Genomic DNA, 16,877 nt, shown 5'->3' on the forward strand with positions numbered 1-16,877 from the left:
TACACATGTTCCGAAACAAACCATTCTGTTCATACAGAGCTGCAAAAATTCTGGCATTTTAGAGCAAATTTGAATTTTAACAAGTTGTTTACAAATTGCTTATCTTTTTATGTTTTAGTTTGGAAGAAACTGTTTGTTGTTCTGGTTTATCTATGAAATGTTCTCAGTTGTTGGACACTGATGGATCATCTTTGTACAATGATGGATCCCCTCAACTATTTTTTGAAAAGACTTTTCAGAAAAGAATTTTTTTCGTTTTGCTGTAAAACATACGAGGAAACACTCTGTCTCTTTTGACTCATCATAACTACAGAACCTTACAAACATTTTCAAAAGGATGTGAACTTTTTTCACTTTTTATCATGTTGCAACAACAAAACCTAACAATTTTACATTGGACTTTTTTTTGTTTTGTTAATAGACCAACTTGGCAGACAACTTTGTAATGCAATAATTTCTGTAAAGGATCAGGAAGTAGAATAAGGAGTTTCAGTTCCTCATTATAACTGCGTTAAAGACCACAACGCCTTGCATTAGTGCTGCTTCTTTTGTGTGATTGTGAAATAATACAGCTTTTCTGTCCAGGTCCGGTTTAGTTTGTGAATATTTGGGTCCCAAGTATAATTGAGGTGTGAAGAAACAGCAGATTGAAATTCACTGTTGATAAGAAGTACGTCAGCAGAACCCCTCATACATACGGTTCAAAGGTCAACAAATAATTCTCCCTTTTGAAAGTTAGTATGGATGAATACAATTTTGCTCATGTCCAACATTCCACATGGTAGAGAGATCTCACGTTGCACGTAAGGTAGTTCAGGGACAACTTTAAACAGCTGCTTGTTTCTCCGGCACATACATTTCAAGTTGTGCGAAAGCTTTGAGAAGGTACTGTAACTATAGGATTTCAATTAACCACACATCTTTTTTTTTCTTTTTTTTGCTGACCCTGCTGAACCACATGTGATGCAGTGAAGTGCATGTGATGTTTGAAGCAAATGAATGTATTCTAATGAACCACTAAGATTTGGGTAAACATCTCATTAATCATATTTATTCCTGGATAGGATTGGTAAAACCTCAAGAAACTCAAGTCACAATCATTTCTGCAATAAAAAAAAAAACAGAACAAAAAACAAACAAACAAACAAACAAAAAAAAAAACAGTTTTTGTTATTGGAAATTTTGTGCCACAGAATTGATAAAACCCAAAGACATATTTTGCAACTGTATATCTGGTTTTATTTTTGAGATGCAGCAACAAAGTGTAAACATTGTACACAGATTTCTGCACAGTACAAAGCTAACTCATGTACACTATACATTGTTCATTTCAAATATCAAACAAGTTCCACCAAAAAGTAAGAAAGAAAATAAACAAAACACACTTCATATGCACGCATACGCTGCAGCTTTTCAGTGAGGCAGAGAGCCTTTAATGACAAACCAATACCATTTGTAAGGTTAGGTTTTGAAAGTACAAGAAAAGTATTGAATTCTCCTTGGCATCTGTGCATAAATGGTTCAAATCAGTTGCATAAAAAAGGGTAAAGAGTGGAACTTCACAATAAAAAGTGCAAAAGAATCCATCAAAAATATACAAATATTACATCAGTGCCAAATAAGAATAATGAAATGTTGGATATATTCTGCAACCAACTCCCTACACTGTTCAGCACGGTGTCAGTTAAAGAAAAAAAAATCAAAGGAAGAACAAGAATGAGTCATAGCAAAACTGAATGGAGGATTGATACAACCAAAAACAGGATAAACATTTTTCATATTCTTTTGTCTTCAATGTTTGTTAAAACTGGGGGATTAAAGATTAAATCTAGAATTTATGAAGCTGTAAGAAAATCCCGAAGGGGCCAGGGGCCTATGTGACTTTTTTTTTTTTTTTTTGCTTATTGCATGCAAGTCAGCATTTGCATCCAAAATATCAGCTTTCTGTGGTCACAGCTTAGTAAAACCTCTCTACTGCTGCATAAATAGCTCCTTTAGACCAAAGATCAAAGTCTGCAGTATTGCACAGTTGAAATATCAGTTGCAACGTCATGTAAGCCGAGCAAAGCTCAATAAAAAGGGCTCCAGCTGAGTGTACTTATGGATATAAGAGTCTGACAGGTGTTTGAGGACAGCCACACTGTCTCCATCAGACTAAAGTGAAACATGCCCAGAGCAAAGCCGCACACCATGTCAGTTAGGTGGTGTTTACCCAGGAGCACTCGAGAAATGCCCACCAGGAAGGCCCACAGCACCAACAGGATGCGCAGCGGCACGGCCAGAACCAGGTGAGACAGCAGGAATTTGGAGACCATGGCGGCCCGGCTGGCGTGAGCGGCAGGGAAAGAGTACACGTCCATGGCGACGCAATCCAGGAAGCCTGGCGCCATCTCCCACGGTCCTCTGCGCTTCACCAGTCTCTGGACTCCAGCAACCGTCATGACGTCAAGGATGAGGGCTACGAGAACAAACGAGAGTGGAAGAATCAAAATCTTAATGCTGTGCATAAAGTGTTCAAAGAGTTTCACTGCATAAATGTTTCCACTAAGGGAGTCGTTAGTTTATATATATCCACGACATAGACGGTAGATCTGACTTTTCCTTTTACCTTTTCTTGGAAAAAATTTGTGATATGCAATATGCAATGTTAATGACAAAACAAGTGGAAAAATATACTGTATTAGAAATAGCAAAAACACAGATTTGCTGAAAATAACAGGCAACAAAACAGTCTAAGAATAGTAAATGGTTAAAACAGATGACATGCAGTCAGTTGTAACACTTCACTCTGTGTATCTTATCAGCATTTCTATTTTTTAATTCCCTTGTTTTTCAGTTGAGATAAATGTCACTTAACAGTTCTCTCATTTCTTGGAATATTTCAAGTTACCGATCAATGTATTTGTTCAAGCATGGAAGCAGTAATCTGACTGTCACATAGGCTATGATAAGCTGTACAATGTCCTGCTTTACACCTCCTAAAAATAACTGCAAGTGAAATACTGATTTTTCTTGCGTGTGCTTGTTTCACTATTGTAAGGTCTCGCAATCCTGCTGAGTCTGAAAACAACTGGAATACATGTGTAAACAGATATCTTGGTGACTAAGAATAACCAGTGTGGCATACAATAACACCAAGCAACATTTGCTCCAAGTTCGCATGCCGGAAATTTGTAGAGTCTTTTTATAACTCAGCGACAGTCCCAGAAATATCCATGGCCCCTTTGCTATCTCCAACTTCAAGTCTGCCGTCGTCATACACTTAAAATCAACTGTTTGACAAACTGGGTTTGGTGCCCTGATTCAGCGTTCTCGTAATGCTATCTATTCCAGCCACAAGAAACCGAACATATGCAGCCAGATTTAAACCAAGGGAATGGTTTAAATCAAAACATATTCATTTGTTGGAATGGCCCAGTCAAAGTACAAACCTTAATCCAAAACAGAATAGGGCTGAAAAATGTGCCACAATATAAGTGTCTCATATCAGTCGGTATTGATAATATTTAATTAGATTTTTTTTGTTGTTGTTTGTTTGTTTTAGATATCTGAAATAGTGCCAAACTGGCACTATGACCTTTCCTGTTTCATCTGCAATTTTCACTCCACTCCGCTGTTGTTTATTTTTAAGCAGTAATGAGGCACAGTGGGGGAAGCTTAAACTGTTGCTACACATGTTACTCAACAGGTTATTGCTAGGTAACCAAAGAGTGAGTGAGTGAGTGAGTGAGTTAGCTAATGCCACAAATCTTGCTAAGCTGGCCGTGAGAGTTTAAACAGCTTAGATCCCCCAGAATGCCGCGTGGCTCTGGATTGGAGTTAAGTGAAATTACTGAATATATATTTATATATATATAATTTATATATATAGGTGCTTCTGCAAGGCATTCAAAATGCGGTTTCAGGAGGTTTTTATAACTAAATATTCACATATTCAATTTCACTATAAAAATTCAGATATTACATTTTTTGTTTAAAAAAATACCTAAACATGAGGAGTAAAAATGCATGGCTTTCCAACAAACAGATTTTCAATACAACCTGATTATAATTAGTGCAAACATGTTGTGTTCATTCAGAATTATAAAAAGCATTTTTTTTCTAACTCAGAAAATTGAATGCTTTTGCAAATTTAGAGAAATTTTAATAAAACTGAATAAAATATTTACTGTGTTTTCCTCAAAACCTACAGTGATTGATAATAATGCAAAAACCTCTGCATAAAAAGTTAAGTGATTGTTTCAAAACAACACAACTGCAAAAAAAAAAATAAATAAATAAAATAAAATAGTGTATCATATTCAACTGAACTCTGAAATGACAGTGTTATCAAGTAATATATAAAATCGAAAACACTTTCGGCCACCATTAAATATTACTTCCCCACTACTGTCGCTTCTGCTTGTGGATTTTCTCCAGAACAAAAAAAAAATAATAATAATAATGAACAAGCACAGGAGCTCAAATAATACCCCAAACACAATGCAACAGTGTCCCAAATCCAGAGATTTGTTGGCTTCCAATCAGTTCCAGCATGGCCTCAGTGAGTAGATTTGTAATACTTTCAATGTGATTAATCTGTATTTTGTGCTGAGACTGGGTATTTGACTGCAAACATGTGACTACAAACACACAGATGTCTTAATGATTCTGAAAAGATCAAGCTTTGTTTGTGGTACAGGGTAAAAAAAAAAAAAAGACATTTAATAAAGCAAAATTATTTACGAGTCTGAACATGACATAAGCTAAAAATGAAATAATGCAAGCTGGCTTTTCACTGCTCAGGTTCCAGGCGCATGTGTTGCTCTGCCGGATCAAAATTAAGCCATTAAAGTTTTTGATTAAGGTTACGCATACAACCCAGCATCAAATATGAGACATAAATATATTATTGTAATTGGGAAATATTTCATTTTTAGTTTGATGTTCATCTTATGTTTCCAAAATAAATCAAATATGGGAATGATGTTGAGAACTCTGAAGTGTAGGGTTAGTTTTTTTTTTTTTTTTTTAGGAATGTCAGGATTATTGTTTCTGTCTGAGCTATGTGTTGAGTCCTTTGCAAAAAAATCTAAAATATTTTTGAAAGTCATCTAAGCAGCTTTTAATGTATAGCAGTAAGCAACGCTGAAGTTTCAAAGTAAAAAATTGTTTGAGATAAAACTGAACTTTCTAAAAGATAGTAAGCTTCTTGACAATAAACATATTTTTTAAATAGCTAAATACAAGAGTTATTGTTCATCGTGCAAGTACATTTCTCTTCATTCACATATTCCAAATATTGAATTTACAAACTTTATACAGATTGTTGAAGCCTTTACACGTTGGGATCAAAACCACACAAAAACAAGGGATTTTCCAAGATCTCACTCTACCTACGGTTGAATGTTTTTAAGATGTTCTTGCAATATTTTGGAGCTTGCATTATTTTGAGCATGTCACAGGCATGGAATTTCTAAAAAACTCACATCCCTAAAACATTTCCACATGTTGTCACTTTTACAACAACAAATTTTAATGTATTTTAATGGGACTTTTTTTTATCTGACTGACTCACACAAGGAGTATGTCAGAAGCTTTGAAGCTCTCACAGAGCAGCGTTCCATCAATCATTCAGATAAAAAGAGTGAGGAACTGCAAACCTACTTTAACATGACCAACCTGACCAGGCAAGAAGAGCATCAATCACTTAGGCAGTGAAGAGGACCGTGCAACTCTGGAGGAGCTGCCCTGTACCACAGTTCAGCTTGAATAATGACTAATTAATTAATGTCTACTATTAAACGTGCAATCCGCAAATCTGGCCTTTGTCGAAGAAGGGCAAAAACAAACCCGTTGTTGAAAGAAATCCATTTGGATTTCGAACTGCAGTTTGCCACAAGCCTAACAGAGCAAACGTGTTTCTTATAAGACTTAAAATTGAACTTACATCAGAAAAATCTATGGAACAAAAAAGTAACACTGCATATTATCCTGGACACACCTTTCCCATGATGTAGTATGGTGGTGGCAGCATCATGCTGTGGAATGCTTTTCTTCAGCATAAGAAGCTTTTGGTGTCGCTTTGCAATGTATGCTTTTCTCTCATAAAAATATAGAAAAAATATGTAGAGCCTATAAAGGATCCTATCCTGATCCTTGACTTAACTGTGACCTAGTGAAAATGATTGTTTTTGTGTGTGTGTGTGTGTGTGTTATTTAAAAATGCCATTTAATTTAGAAATTTCTGCTCACAGAGGGAGAATCAGTATCATTAATCGTCGCTTTTACCCATGTTTCTGTTTTTGTGAAACAATGAAACATTTCTGATTATAACACTTATAATAAACCCTTGTATTAAACCAAAGGTTTTAACTTAAAACATTTTAGTTGATGTGTCAGATTTTATAAGAATTTATGAGCGAGACAAAGAAATAAAGCGGCAAAAAGTGGATGTGAATCAGAATCACCCCCCAAATAATGACCCGGCGTGTTGCAACTTGGTGAATGCGATGTGGTATTTATTTACCCAGCAGCAGATTGACCAGGACCTCCTGACCAGCCAGAGTGTTGCTCCGTGTCAGACATACGATAGTGCCAATGATCCACGTGATGCCGTGCCCCGTGAGCGCCAGCAGGGCCACCATGGACCTGCAGCCTCCCCAGGAGGACGACGTGGAAGCGCACACCCCCATTCGTTTGGACAGGCAGATGTCAATGGCGAGGAGGGAGTTCATTGCTATCCCTTTGAAGGAAGGGTTGAGCTGCATGCAGTCCTCCTCTGGCATCTTGGTGGACTCTCTTCTGTCCTTGCTGCCGCCGTCGGTAGGTTCTTCGCTCTTCTGGATCGCTTGGTGCTTGGTTTGAGGCGCGCGTTTAGGACCGCAGCGGTTCTCCGGGGGCCCGGAGCCGCCACGGAGGGGTTGATGATTGAGAGACATGAACTCGGGTCTGCTCAGGACGCTGTTCCTCTCCCGCGCCCTGGATCTCACGTTGTTCGCCGAGGGCATGTTTGGTCAGAATCGAGTTTTCCTTCTGAGGGCCCAATAAAAGATAAATCCTCGGAAGGTAGTTCAGGTGGCTGGAGTTCACCACGACGGCCCACTGTCTCGGAATAACACCAGTCCTCCCCCTCCTGTGGCCTTAATAGCTATATTTAGTGTGTGGGGAATGCGAGATGTCCATGTTGTTTATATCACGCAGACCGGCAGAGCGCAGCTACTGAATGGCATCAGCTTCCAGCCAATCCCGTGAAACCCGACCTACAGCATGGGCACAAAAACAAAAAAAAACAAAAAAAGATCAACATGAGCATTTCAGTTAGGCACAACAATACAGCACAGCTCAGCGTAAAATGTGAAAGAAACTCGTGGTCTCACCTCCGGCATCAGATCCTCCCCGCAGCATCCATCACACCTGTCACATCCTGGGAGCGAGTCGCCATATTCTGGATGTAGCAAAAATCCGAGAGAGCATAAAGAAAGGAAAAAGACAATGCAGCTGTGTTGCTGCTGCATCTAGTGCTACTGCGCAGATTTGACGTAGTTCACGCACAACCACGATTCAGATTAAGCGGTGCGCCCTGACGTAAAGCGGAGTTCTCCAAGGTGCTTAAAAAAAAAAAAACACCAAAACACACATCACAAAGCTCATAGGTTCATTTCTTATTGATCTCCAAATACCACAGTTTATAAGAAAAAACCCGTCATTAAATAATAACTAGGGTAAATTATTATTGGAATATAGAACAAATACATAATTTATATCATAAATACAAATTTTAACACGCTTAAAACACATTTTTATTTTCCAAACCAAATATTCTTTAAATTATTTCACCATTTCTCTAATAATTTCTACAATGTTACTTCATTGTATTTCTTAACCCTACCCATCGTAAACAATGGGCGTGACTAGCTATATTGTGGTCAACACGAGCAGCTTAACCAATCACATGTTAGGATCTGGTTGAAAAGGCAGTGACAGTTTTAATTATGTCCTGCTGATCTGCAGTAAAGCAATCAAGAACTAATTGAATAACAGTTGAAATTATTATTATTATTATTATTATTATTATTATTATTATTATTATTATTATTATTATTATTTTAAATGATACAATCTTTGAATTTTAATTAGTTTGTGATTTAGGTCCTTACTCAATAAATGTGTGGTATTTTAATACTTCAGGAGACATATTTACGTACATTAAGGTCCTATTTATTATTTATTACATCTCATCTTGGTTTTTTGACAGTAACTAAGTAAGTTAGGAATTTATAACAGCAGGGGTGAAAGTAGTTTTAAATTCTTGGGGTTACTATGACAAATGTATATTATATATTACAATTGCTTCTTTGTGTGCTTTGGAGTTTCTGTGCTGATTAATTCTTTTGCAAAGCGATAAAAGCTGCTTATAGCTCTTGCGTTGTTACAGAATGGAGCTGTATTTCCTTCAGCCCACTGGCTGCAATGTCGACACCTTGAGATGCCATGAGACCTAAACTCTGAAAATCATGGCATGGAGTACATCCCAGTTTTCCATGTCTGGCATATAACCATTCATTTTAGCTTTTAAACTGGTTATGTTGATCCTGTGTCCAGACAGAGGGATTATCAGTAGCCCAGCATCATGACCTGTTTGTTCTGAAGATGCAACAGCTTCATCTTCGTCTTCCTAACATGGCGCCTCCTCACCCTGACTCTCACCCTGACAGGAGGAACCACAGAGCTCTGTTGGGTTAAAGCTCATCTTCTGAAGTTGGGATGTTTTTCCTCCAGCAGGATCCAGAGGAATCACCTCAAAGCAGATGTTGGACTGGATTTTATTTCAATGTCATTTGTGAACGTTAGAGCCTCATTTTCAACAGTGGAGCTATAAAGGTTGAAAAAGGTTATTACTTTGGAGAAAGTCTCAACATCAATATTTCCACTAAATAAGAGGCAAAAAAAATTGTTTGATAAAGGAAAAGCCTCTCAGACTCTGAGCCCGACAGCACCAAACTATTTTTTTTTATTTTAGACAATTAATTTAATTTCACATAATTATCTCGGTAGAAGCCATTTGTTTGTTAAATACTTAATGAAACATATTTACCGTGTTTGATGTTTGTTGTAAATGACGTATACTCACAAAGAACGAGGTAATTAGTCCAAGTTTGTCGTTTATTGAACGTTCAGAAACTACAGCAGCTGTAAAGAGCCACAGCAAAGGTAAACAAAGGTAAAATAACTGCACAGGTGATCAACTGTAAACCACTTGCACCTTTTTACTCTCTCTCTCTCTCTTTGTAGGTTGCCGTGGCAACCGCTCGCTCCTCGAGCCGAGCACAGATTACATTTGGTCATTAGATAGGTTTTCAGGCTTGATATTTATTTTGCAATTATTAATTATTAATCAACCACCCCGAAGGTGGTTGATTAGTTAATTTTAAACTCCTGCTCTGCTAGTTATTTTGATAATGGAACCGAAACGCATATAATTGCGCAACACCTTATTGAAACAATAATTACTGAGATTATTATTTTTGTTGGGTCATTAATTTGAACACGTTTTGTTGACCTTTTTTTTTTTGTTGTTGTTGTTCTTTAATAAAGTTATGAACGTTTTGATAAGCCAGTCAGAGGAGGACGTGCTGGTCTCAGTTTGTCACCTAACCGAGATTGACTCAAAACCTTCTGCGATCGACGTGTTGCAGCCCTGCTCTAGCAAAGCACGAAGAGTTCAGAAACAATATGAAATGAGAAAAAAGTTATTTATTAACTGATTAAATCGTGTTTTGGATTGTTCTTGAAAAACTAATCACTCACGGCTGATTAGTGGGTGAACTCACGGCTGCACAATGATTCTTTACAGCAGACAGCCCCTCCCTCTCTTGCAGGTACTGCGTACCCCCGCTAAATCTTTTAGGGGTACACAGTACCCTATCGTACCCCCCCCTACTTTCACTCCTGTATAATAGTATTAAACAGAAAATGGAAATTTTAACAAATAGGCCCCACCTAGGTGTAAATAAAATTTAGAACTTAAATTATGCTTTTAGAAACTAAGGTTTCTAAAAGCAGGTTGGACAAAATAGGCCTGTTACAGTTTCAGCGATCACAACTGAAAACGTTTACAAAATATAAAGTTCACCACCATTTCACAATATCTGATATTTTCTTACATTGTAAAACAAAAAAAAATAATTTGGCTTTTCAGAATTATTTAAAATAGGGCCACATTTAGCTAATAATACGGAACAACAGACAAAAGTATCAGTATGTGTTAGGGTTATGCAATACCCCAAAAGACATTTCGAGCTGCAATTGTAGAGAAAGGTGACTTTATAAAGTATTGACTCGGGAGGGCTGAATACAAATGCCTGCAGCACTTTTTATATTCTTATTTCTAAAAGATTTAGAAAATCGTTTCCCTTTCACATCACATATATGCTACTTCATGTTGTTCTGTTAACCTCAATCAAATACAATAAAGTTAGTGGGTTTGTAACGTGAAAAAAGGGGGAAAAAAGTTACATTATGCGGTACGTCATGTGGTACTTTTTTTTTGAAAGCAAAAAAGAAAAAAATAGAGAGAGAGCTGTCTATTATGCAGTAATTATGTTGAATCTCATGATGCCTACGTTTCCCATCGTGCTCACTGCTCAAGGCGGAAGTGTCGTCATGGAGATGCTTATAAAGCTGCTTCTCCGGCGGCTCTGTGAGCAGCGGGGTGAACCTGCCGTTGTTACGATGGGACGGTGACAGAGATCTGACAGCTCGTTCAGGAATTTCACTCCAACAGCTGCACAACAACCCGAAATGCTAGCATACGACCCACTGGCTTCAACAATGTGACAAGACGCATTGTTTGGATTAGGTCTGTCATTTTTTAAATTTATTTATTTCGGACTTTAGTGGGGTTCTTTTTTTTTTTTTTTAACATAGTCCTATGTTACCGATGGACCTCGGGGCAAAACGTTGACCCCGCAGTGTCCTTTGGATGTCGCCGATGTAGTCTTAAACTCTGCCGGGGATGGCTCTCCTCTCTCGGCGGGACGGTTACCGCAGCCGCCGCTGTGGAGAAGAATAACGGGAGGGGGATAACGGATTTACCTCTCAGACCGAAGATCTGTGCGAGTCAACGCCTTGCTCCTGTATGCTCCAGGAATTTTTACACCACTGAAGACACTGGATATATTACACTCTATTGTTTTATAGGTACACCTCTTTTTGCATGCTGTTTTTTTTTTTTTTTTTTTAATCGGCTATAAATAGACAAAACTCCTGCATTCACACTGCACGAACCCTTAATCCGACATACAGCTGTCTTAACTCGTTAAGTCACTTTTTCATGCGGAATTGGGACTCTAAATTAAGAATATGTGGACTGTAGCCTATCCATGCTTCAGACAGTCACTTCATTTAGAACTGATCCACGACAGCGATCTTTGATCATGATTCATGTCACCGGCTGGACCTCGTCGTCTTCCTGCGGATTATCTTCTGATGAATTATACAAACGGAAATCTGACTCCAGGATGTAACACTAGTAGTTCTTTTAATAATTTAGGTCAGAATTACCACCAGCCTCTCAACGATCTTGTCAAAACTGCCTCTAGATCCCCCCCCCCTTCCATGCAGTTGTTTTGTATCTTGACAGTGCACGCATCAGAAAAGTTGTGATGCCCAACTTCTGCAAGTGAAGTTGCATTTTCGCACCGGAAAGCATGCGCTCTGCGGCTGTGAAGCTTTTCTATTGGCTTGCCTTCCTCTGCTGTGACAGTATCGGATCAACGCATGGCAATTTTTGTCACTCTTGATAAATATAAAGGCGTTTTGGTTTTGTAGACCTTTTTCTTTTTCTCTCTTTTTTTTTTTTTTTTTTTGGAGGGTTGGGGAGGGAGAAAGGAGCGTGTAGGTCCAAAACTCATGGTGATTCTTCCTGCTGTTTCCATGCGTCTTTCTTCTTCTCCTCCACCTCCTTCTCCAGAGCTTTGGGCGCTTTTGTGGATTGTGTTACAATTCAGTGCAATGGGCTGCATCCAGAGCCTCAAGTGTAAGCCCAAGAGTTTCCGAGACAGCGTTATCGTCCTGGAGCTGAGCACGTCCATCGACTCCAACCCCACCAGCATCGACGAGGCGTCCAGCGTGGTCCTGCGCTACCGGACGCCGCACTTCCGAGCTCATGCGCGTCTCCTGGTGCCGCCTGTAGCGGCCAAAGAGACGTGGACCATCGGGTGGATCCAGGCGTGTAACCACATGATGTTCTACAATACATACGGGAACAAAGGGATGTGAGTATACACGCCTGGCTCTTTTGGCACGTTTGACGAGTGAGTGCTGGTGCTAAAATGAAGGAAAAATAATATAAAGTAAAAAAAAAATAAACAAAGTAAAGTGAAATTAAATAAAATTGAACTCAACGGAAGAGTTTTAATAAAATCATTCATCTATGTAAATTAACTTTTTAAAAAAAATTTATATGACATATTTATACAATAGTATTAATAATAATAATAATAAAAAATATTATTCAATTTATTATTTAAATGGCAAAATATAATAAGAAATTTAACTTATAGTTTTGACTTATTTTCTGTGCTTGGATTGACAGAAAGACTATTTGTTTTGCTTTAATATCATTATCCAGGTTTGATTAGAACAGAAAATCACCCAATTGGAACTGTGTCTCATTCTAGTATAAATAAATAAATTTTCTGGAAATTTTAAACATGATGATTAAATTATGTATAAATATTTGAAATTACAGTGGTCTTTTCAGAAAAAAAAACAACAAAACTTGAAAAGTATTCTGAATTTAAAAGATAATTGTTCAGTCTTAAAACACAGAGAGCAGGGAATGACTGTAAGAGTGAGAGCCCAGCTGCCAAGAGGGAGACTTTTTTTTTTTTTTTCTGTTGTCTATTTTTTGTTCCATTTCATTGGCTGAAGGTTTGAATTCCTGTTTTCGTGCAACAAGTAATGCTAAAATTACGTGGCAGAGGAAATGTTACTCAGAAGTGAAACTCTTGCCGCATCTGGGTTACACAAGAACACCTGTGGGGTTTTTTGCATTGTCTGAAAAAACAAAAATGACTAACACGTTCAAAGCTAAGCATGCAAAAGCTCTCGCCTATGGCCACTTAGATGAGAGTATTTAAATGAGAAATAACTGCTGTGACCTTTCATATTCTTTAGTGACAACTACTGTTGTCCTTCCTTCTGTTTCCTCTGTGTCAGCAGACATGCAGTTCTCGTCTTATTTACTGTGGGTAACCACACGCTGATCAGAATATACTTTATCTGTAGAGAAGAGGATGTCTGCGTGCTGCAGCACTAAGATTAGAGCCAGACACCCCCACCCATGTGTATGGCCCAACATGTTTCTTTCCCCCCCTTGAGCCCTCTGTTCCAGTGGCAGTAAAGGTGAATTCTCCCGAGTGTGTGATGGAGAGATGGATAAAGGGAAGGATTAGCCTTTAAAAGTTCGGCTTCGTTTGTTCGCCCAGTCTGCATGTGCATCTGTCAGAATGTCATCAAAAACTTTATTTCCTTTAATTTATTTCAAAAAGTGGAACTTGTGTCTTATATGGAGTCATTACACATATAAAAAAATATAATTTCAAGTGTTTATTTCTGTTAAATATGATGGTTATGGCTCGCAGTTGATGAAAACCTACATTTGTATTCATCAAATAAATAAATAAATAAAAAAGATTACATAAGATTATTAAAATAAAGGTTTTCTAAACAGGAGGCCACTAAAGCAGGCGTTGGCGCTTTTGGCAGTGTAGGCACGTCCCAAAAATAAAATCCGCTTCTCTGTAAAGTTTGTATGTAGAAGGAAGTGGGGATTTCTGTTAATATGTCCAGGTAGACAGCTGCTCTGACTTTGGACTTCATACAACATAATGGATCAACACCAGCAGATGGCATGGCTCTCCAGTCACACTGAAGTCTCTGCTTCTCTAGTCTTCCTCTGGAAACTTGATTTCCAAATAAGATGCAAAATTGACTTATTCCAGAAACAGGATGTTGGACCTTTGAGCAACTTCTAGTATTCGGGGAAGACTTTGAACATTTAGTGTTCAGGAACGGCTTAACATAAATATGTCTGTGTGGTGACTCTTAACACTTTGACTCCACAAGCCTTTGGTTTTTGAATCTTCTCCAAACTCTTGAATGGACTTTGCCACACAATCATTTAAAGACTAAGGTCATTTCTCTTGCTTGTTCAACTTTTTCTTTTTACTCTTTGTTTTTCTTCCACTCGACTTTCCAGTCATTGATTTACTCTGTGAAAAGCCTGCTTCCCCTTAATTGTGAAGACCACAACATAGAACTGTTGTATAAAAACATTTCTTTTTTTCTTTATTGGTTTGATGTAATGTTCAAATTTTCTGAGAAATTTGGGGTTTTGTTAGCTGGACGCCATTATCACCAAGGTTAGTAAAAATAAATGCTTAAAACACACTCCTCTCTGTGTAAGCAATCTGAATATTAATTGTATTTCAGATTCAAATTAATTGAATCACTGAAACAAATTAAGTTATAGGTGGTTGTCTAGGCTACACTCCTGCCTTGCAGCAAGAATATTCTGAGTTTGAATCCCAGTCTGAGGTCTGTCTACTTGGAGTTTGCATGTTCTCACCATGCATGCCATGCATAAGTAAGTCCTCTCAGGATTCTCCAGCTTCTTCTCACAATCCAAAAACAGGACTGTTAAGTTAATTGGTTACTCTAAATTGCCCAAATGCTTTTGCATGCATTGGTTGTTTATCCTTTGTGTCTCTCCCTGTGATGGACACCCTGAACGAATTATTAACATAGACCTGTTAAGTATTTGCAGGACTATTTTTGTGGGGATTTTTAAAATGTATTTATTGCCTCATTTGTGCCACTAAGCCGCTTCTGTTCAAGATTTATTGCATGCAAGGGAGAAACAGCTTTTTAGGGATACAGTAGGTGTTGTTGGTTGAAGGAATCAGATACTTTGTGACCACTGTAATATTGTTATTTGTGTTGGACGATGTTGGACATGAAGGTAGGCTGTGGAAAAGCAAATTCAGGCAACGGTGAGCAATAAATGCTTTTTAAATTGACAAGATAAACACCACTGGAAATATTGGACTTTCTCAGTTGTCATCCACAACTGTGATGTGTGCATCAACCCAGCTCATTGTGCTCCTCAGGGTCTTCAAGCATATGTAGGCCCAGCCTTCACAGTATTAGTAAAAAAAAAAAAAAGGTTTTGACATGCCTACATCTAGATTTGTGAAGGTGAAGACATTTTAAAAAAAAATATACTAAATAAGTTATTTTAGTAAATGCAAATGCCACAGCCCAAAAGTATCCCACATGCCCATTTTCTGCAGTTTAAAAGTTACTGTCAAGATGCAGTAGAAGATGAATTCTCGTTGCTTGAATCTCACACCGCATAGTTGCTTTTGGTGGTGATAACGGCCTAGCATGCTGTAATTGCACAGAACAGCTGAGGATGGTAATATTGATAATTTCTCGGCTGGCTTTGGACGGTGGACTCAGGATTCTGTGCACATTCATCACTCCCATGTGCACCTTTGGGATATTGGGAGGTACGATTTGGTTGGTTTCGACATCCTGTGTGCGTCTGCTAGGAGGCAGGCGTATACTTGCATTCACGTAGAAATAAAAAGAAAAAGAAACTGCTGCTTAAAGCTCAGACTTTACACAAAAAGCCTTCTCGGTTTTCTTAATGCAAACACTCTCGTCTGCTCTGTGTCTTGGACACATTTACTCTGTAGGCATCTGTACTTATCTACAACATTCAAAGTAACAGGAAACGGCAAAGAGGTTTCTAGTAGTGGTTGCAGATATGCGTTTTGTCTCCCATGAAGGAAACCTGTCAAGTCCTTAAAATCATGCACAACGTTCCAAATTCATTCATTCAATCTGGGTACTTTCGAAGTAATCACAATACATGCACCGCTTACAAATCTCCAAAACTACAAGCTTGAGTTTCTGTCCGGAAAGGCAAACAACAGGAAGTGTACACTAGCGGTGGTTTCCACAGTTGGGTTGTCAGCTCCGGAGTGGGTAGAGGTATCCACGGTTTACCTGTGTTCACTGTTTGGTGCTTCCTGTCTCCATTAAGTATTTTTATGCTGGGTGCAGTAAATGCTCCATCTGAATAGAAGACGCGAAGACAGCGCTCTCCTTACCTGTAGGCACCAGTTGTTTTGAATATTTTACTTTTTGTTCCGACTTATGCATGTGGAAATTTTTATATATATTTCTTGATTAATTAAAGTCAAGAGACTTTAAGTAAACAGCAGAGTTTCTTGGCTTTCCCATTTTGAAGAGTAGCTAAGAGAAAATGGGCTTTGCGCCACAAGCTTTTGTAATAACTTGGATTAATAGTTTGTGTAATAGAAATTGTAGGGATGCCACCGATTTTGGCACCCACGCTTTTGTTTAAGTTAGCTTTATCTCCATTATTCAGTGTGAGTTCATGCCACAGCAATAAAAGGTGCATCTATTTCATAAAGCTTCTTCCACATAAATGCATGCATGTAAATTTCGGGTGGAGAAGCAGTAAGTTGTGTGGCCGTTCATCGCACTGCTTCACCTCTATTCTGCTGATCCTCCAAATCAGGGAATGAAAGGTAATCAATGTTGGTGAGCACAGAGGGACTTAAGATGTTCTTTGTCATTTGCTGTATGTGTCAAAATATTTCATTAATGAATTGTAGTTTTAAGTCAGTAGGAAGAAAACCAGAACTATTAAGCTGTCAGGCTTTGAATCGGCTTAGTGCTTCTTTCTTGTGTGGTTAGGTAACAAGGTTGAAATGAGTTACTATCAATGCCGGAAACAAAGAAAACGCATAAAATGCGATTTAGTTTTCAGTTTGTGTCATTTGATCACAGATTTGGTC

General features: G+C 38.1%; 2 protein-coding genes across 5 annotated transcripts in view; one reads left to right on the forward strand and one right to left on the reverse strand.

Annotated features, from left to right (window-relative positions):
- Positions 1 to 1,216: 1,216 nt before the first annotated feature.
- Positions 1,217 to 7,728, reverse strand: LOC106961643 (probable lipid phosphate phosphatase PPAPDC3). 2 transcript variants are annotated; one of them, XM_015055516.1, is made up of 3 exons: positions 7,359 to 7,728; positions 6,509 to 7,241; positions 1,217 to 2,458 (listed from the first exon to the last, which is right to left on the reverse strand). In XM_015055516.1, exons 2-3 carry the CDS (start codon positions 6,987 to 6,989, stop codon positions 2,070 to 2,072), a joined length of 870 nt encoding a protein of 289 aa, XP_014911002.1. In that variant the 5' UTR covers positions 6,990 to 7,241; positions 7,359 to 7,728; the 3' UTR covers positions 1,217 to 2,069. The 2 variants fall into 2 exon arrangements, with proteins under 2 accessions (XP_014911002.1, XP_014911003.1); XM_015055517.1 differs by lacking the exon at positions 7,359 to 7,728 and having other exon boundaries at positions 6,509 to 7,350.
- A 2,904-nt stretch (positions 7,729 to 10,632) lies between these two features.
- fam78ab (family with sequence similarity 78 member Ab) overlaps positions 10,633 to 16,877 on the forward strand; it is a 16,314-nt gene continuing 10,069 nt past the window's right edge. Inside the window, exons 1-2 of one of the 3 annotated variants that reach the window (XM_015055514.1) lie at positions 10,633 to 10,840; positions 11,954 to 12,257. In XM_015055514.1, coding sequence (XP_014911000.1) covers positions 11,995 to 12,257 — 263 coding nt within the window. In that variant the 5' untranslated portion in view covers positions 10,633 to 10,840; positions 11,954 to 11,994. The other 2 variants (XM_015055515.1, XM_015055512.1) reach the window with 2 other exon arrangements.

Source organism: Poecilia latipinna, unplaced genomic scaffold, assembly GCF_001443285.1.
Source record: "Poecilia latipinna isolate Pla-1442-1.1 unplaced genomic scaffold, P_latipinna-1.0 Scaffold1318, whole genome shotgun sequence".
NCBI lineage: Eukaryota > Metazoa > Chordata > Actinopteri > Cyprinodontiformes > Poeciliidae > Poecilia > Poecilia latipinna.

What these genes read in the sequence shown, in the direction of transcription:
- LOC106961643 (XM_015055516.1), bottom strand. Translation starts at nt 6,989, where the DNA reads ATGCCCTCGGCGAACAACGTGAGATCCAGGGCGCGGGAGAGGAACAGC. An exon ending in CCTGGTCAATCTGCTGCTGG is followed by an intron (nt 2,459 to 6,508) that starts GTAAATAAATAC and finishes TTGTTCTCGTAG; the next exon opens with CCCTCATCCTTGACGTCATG.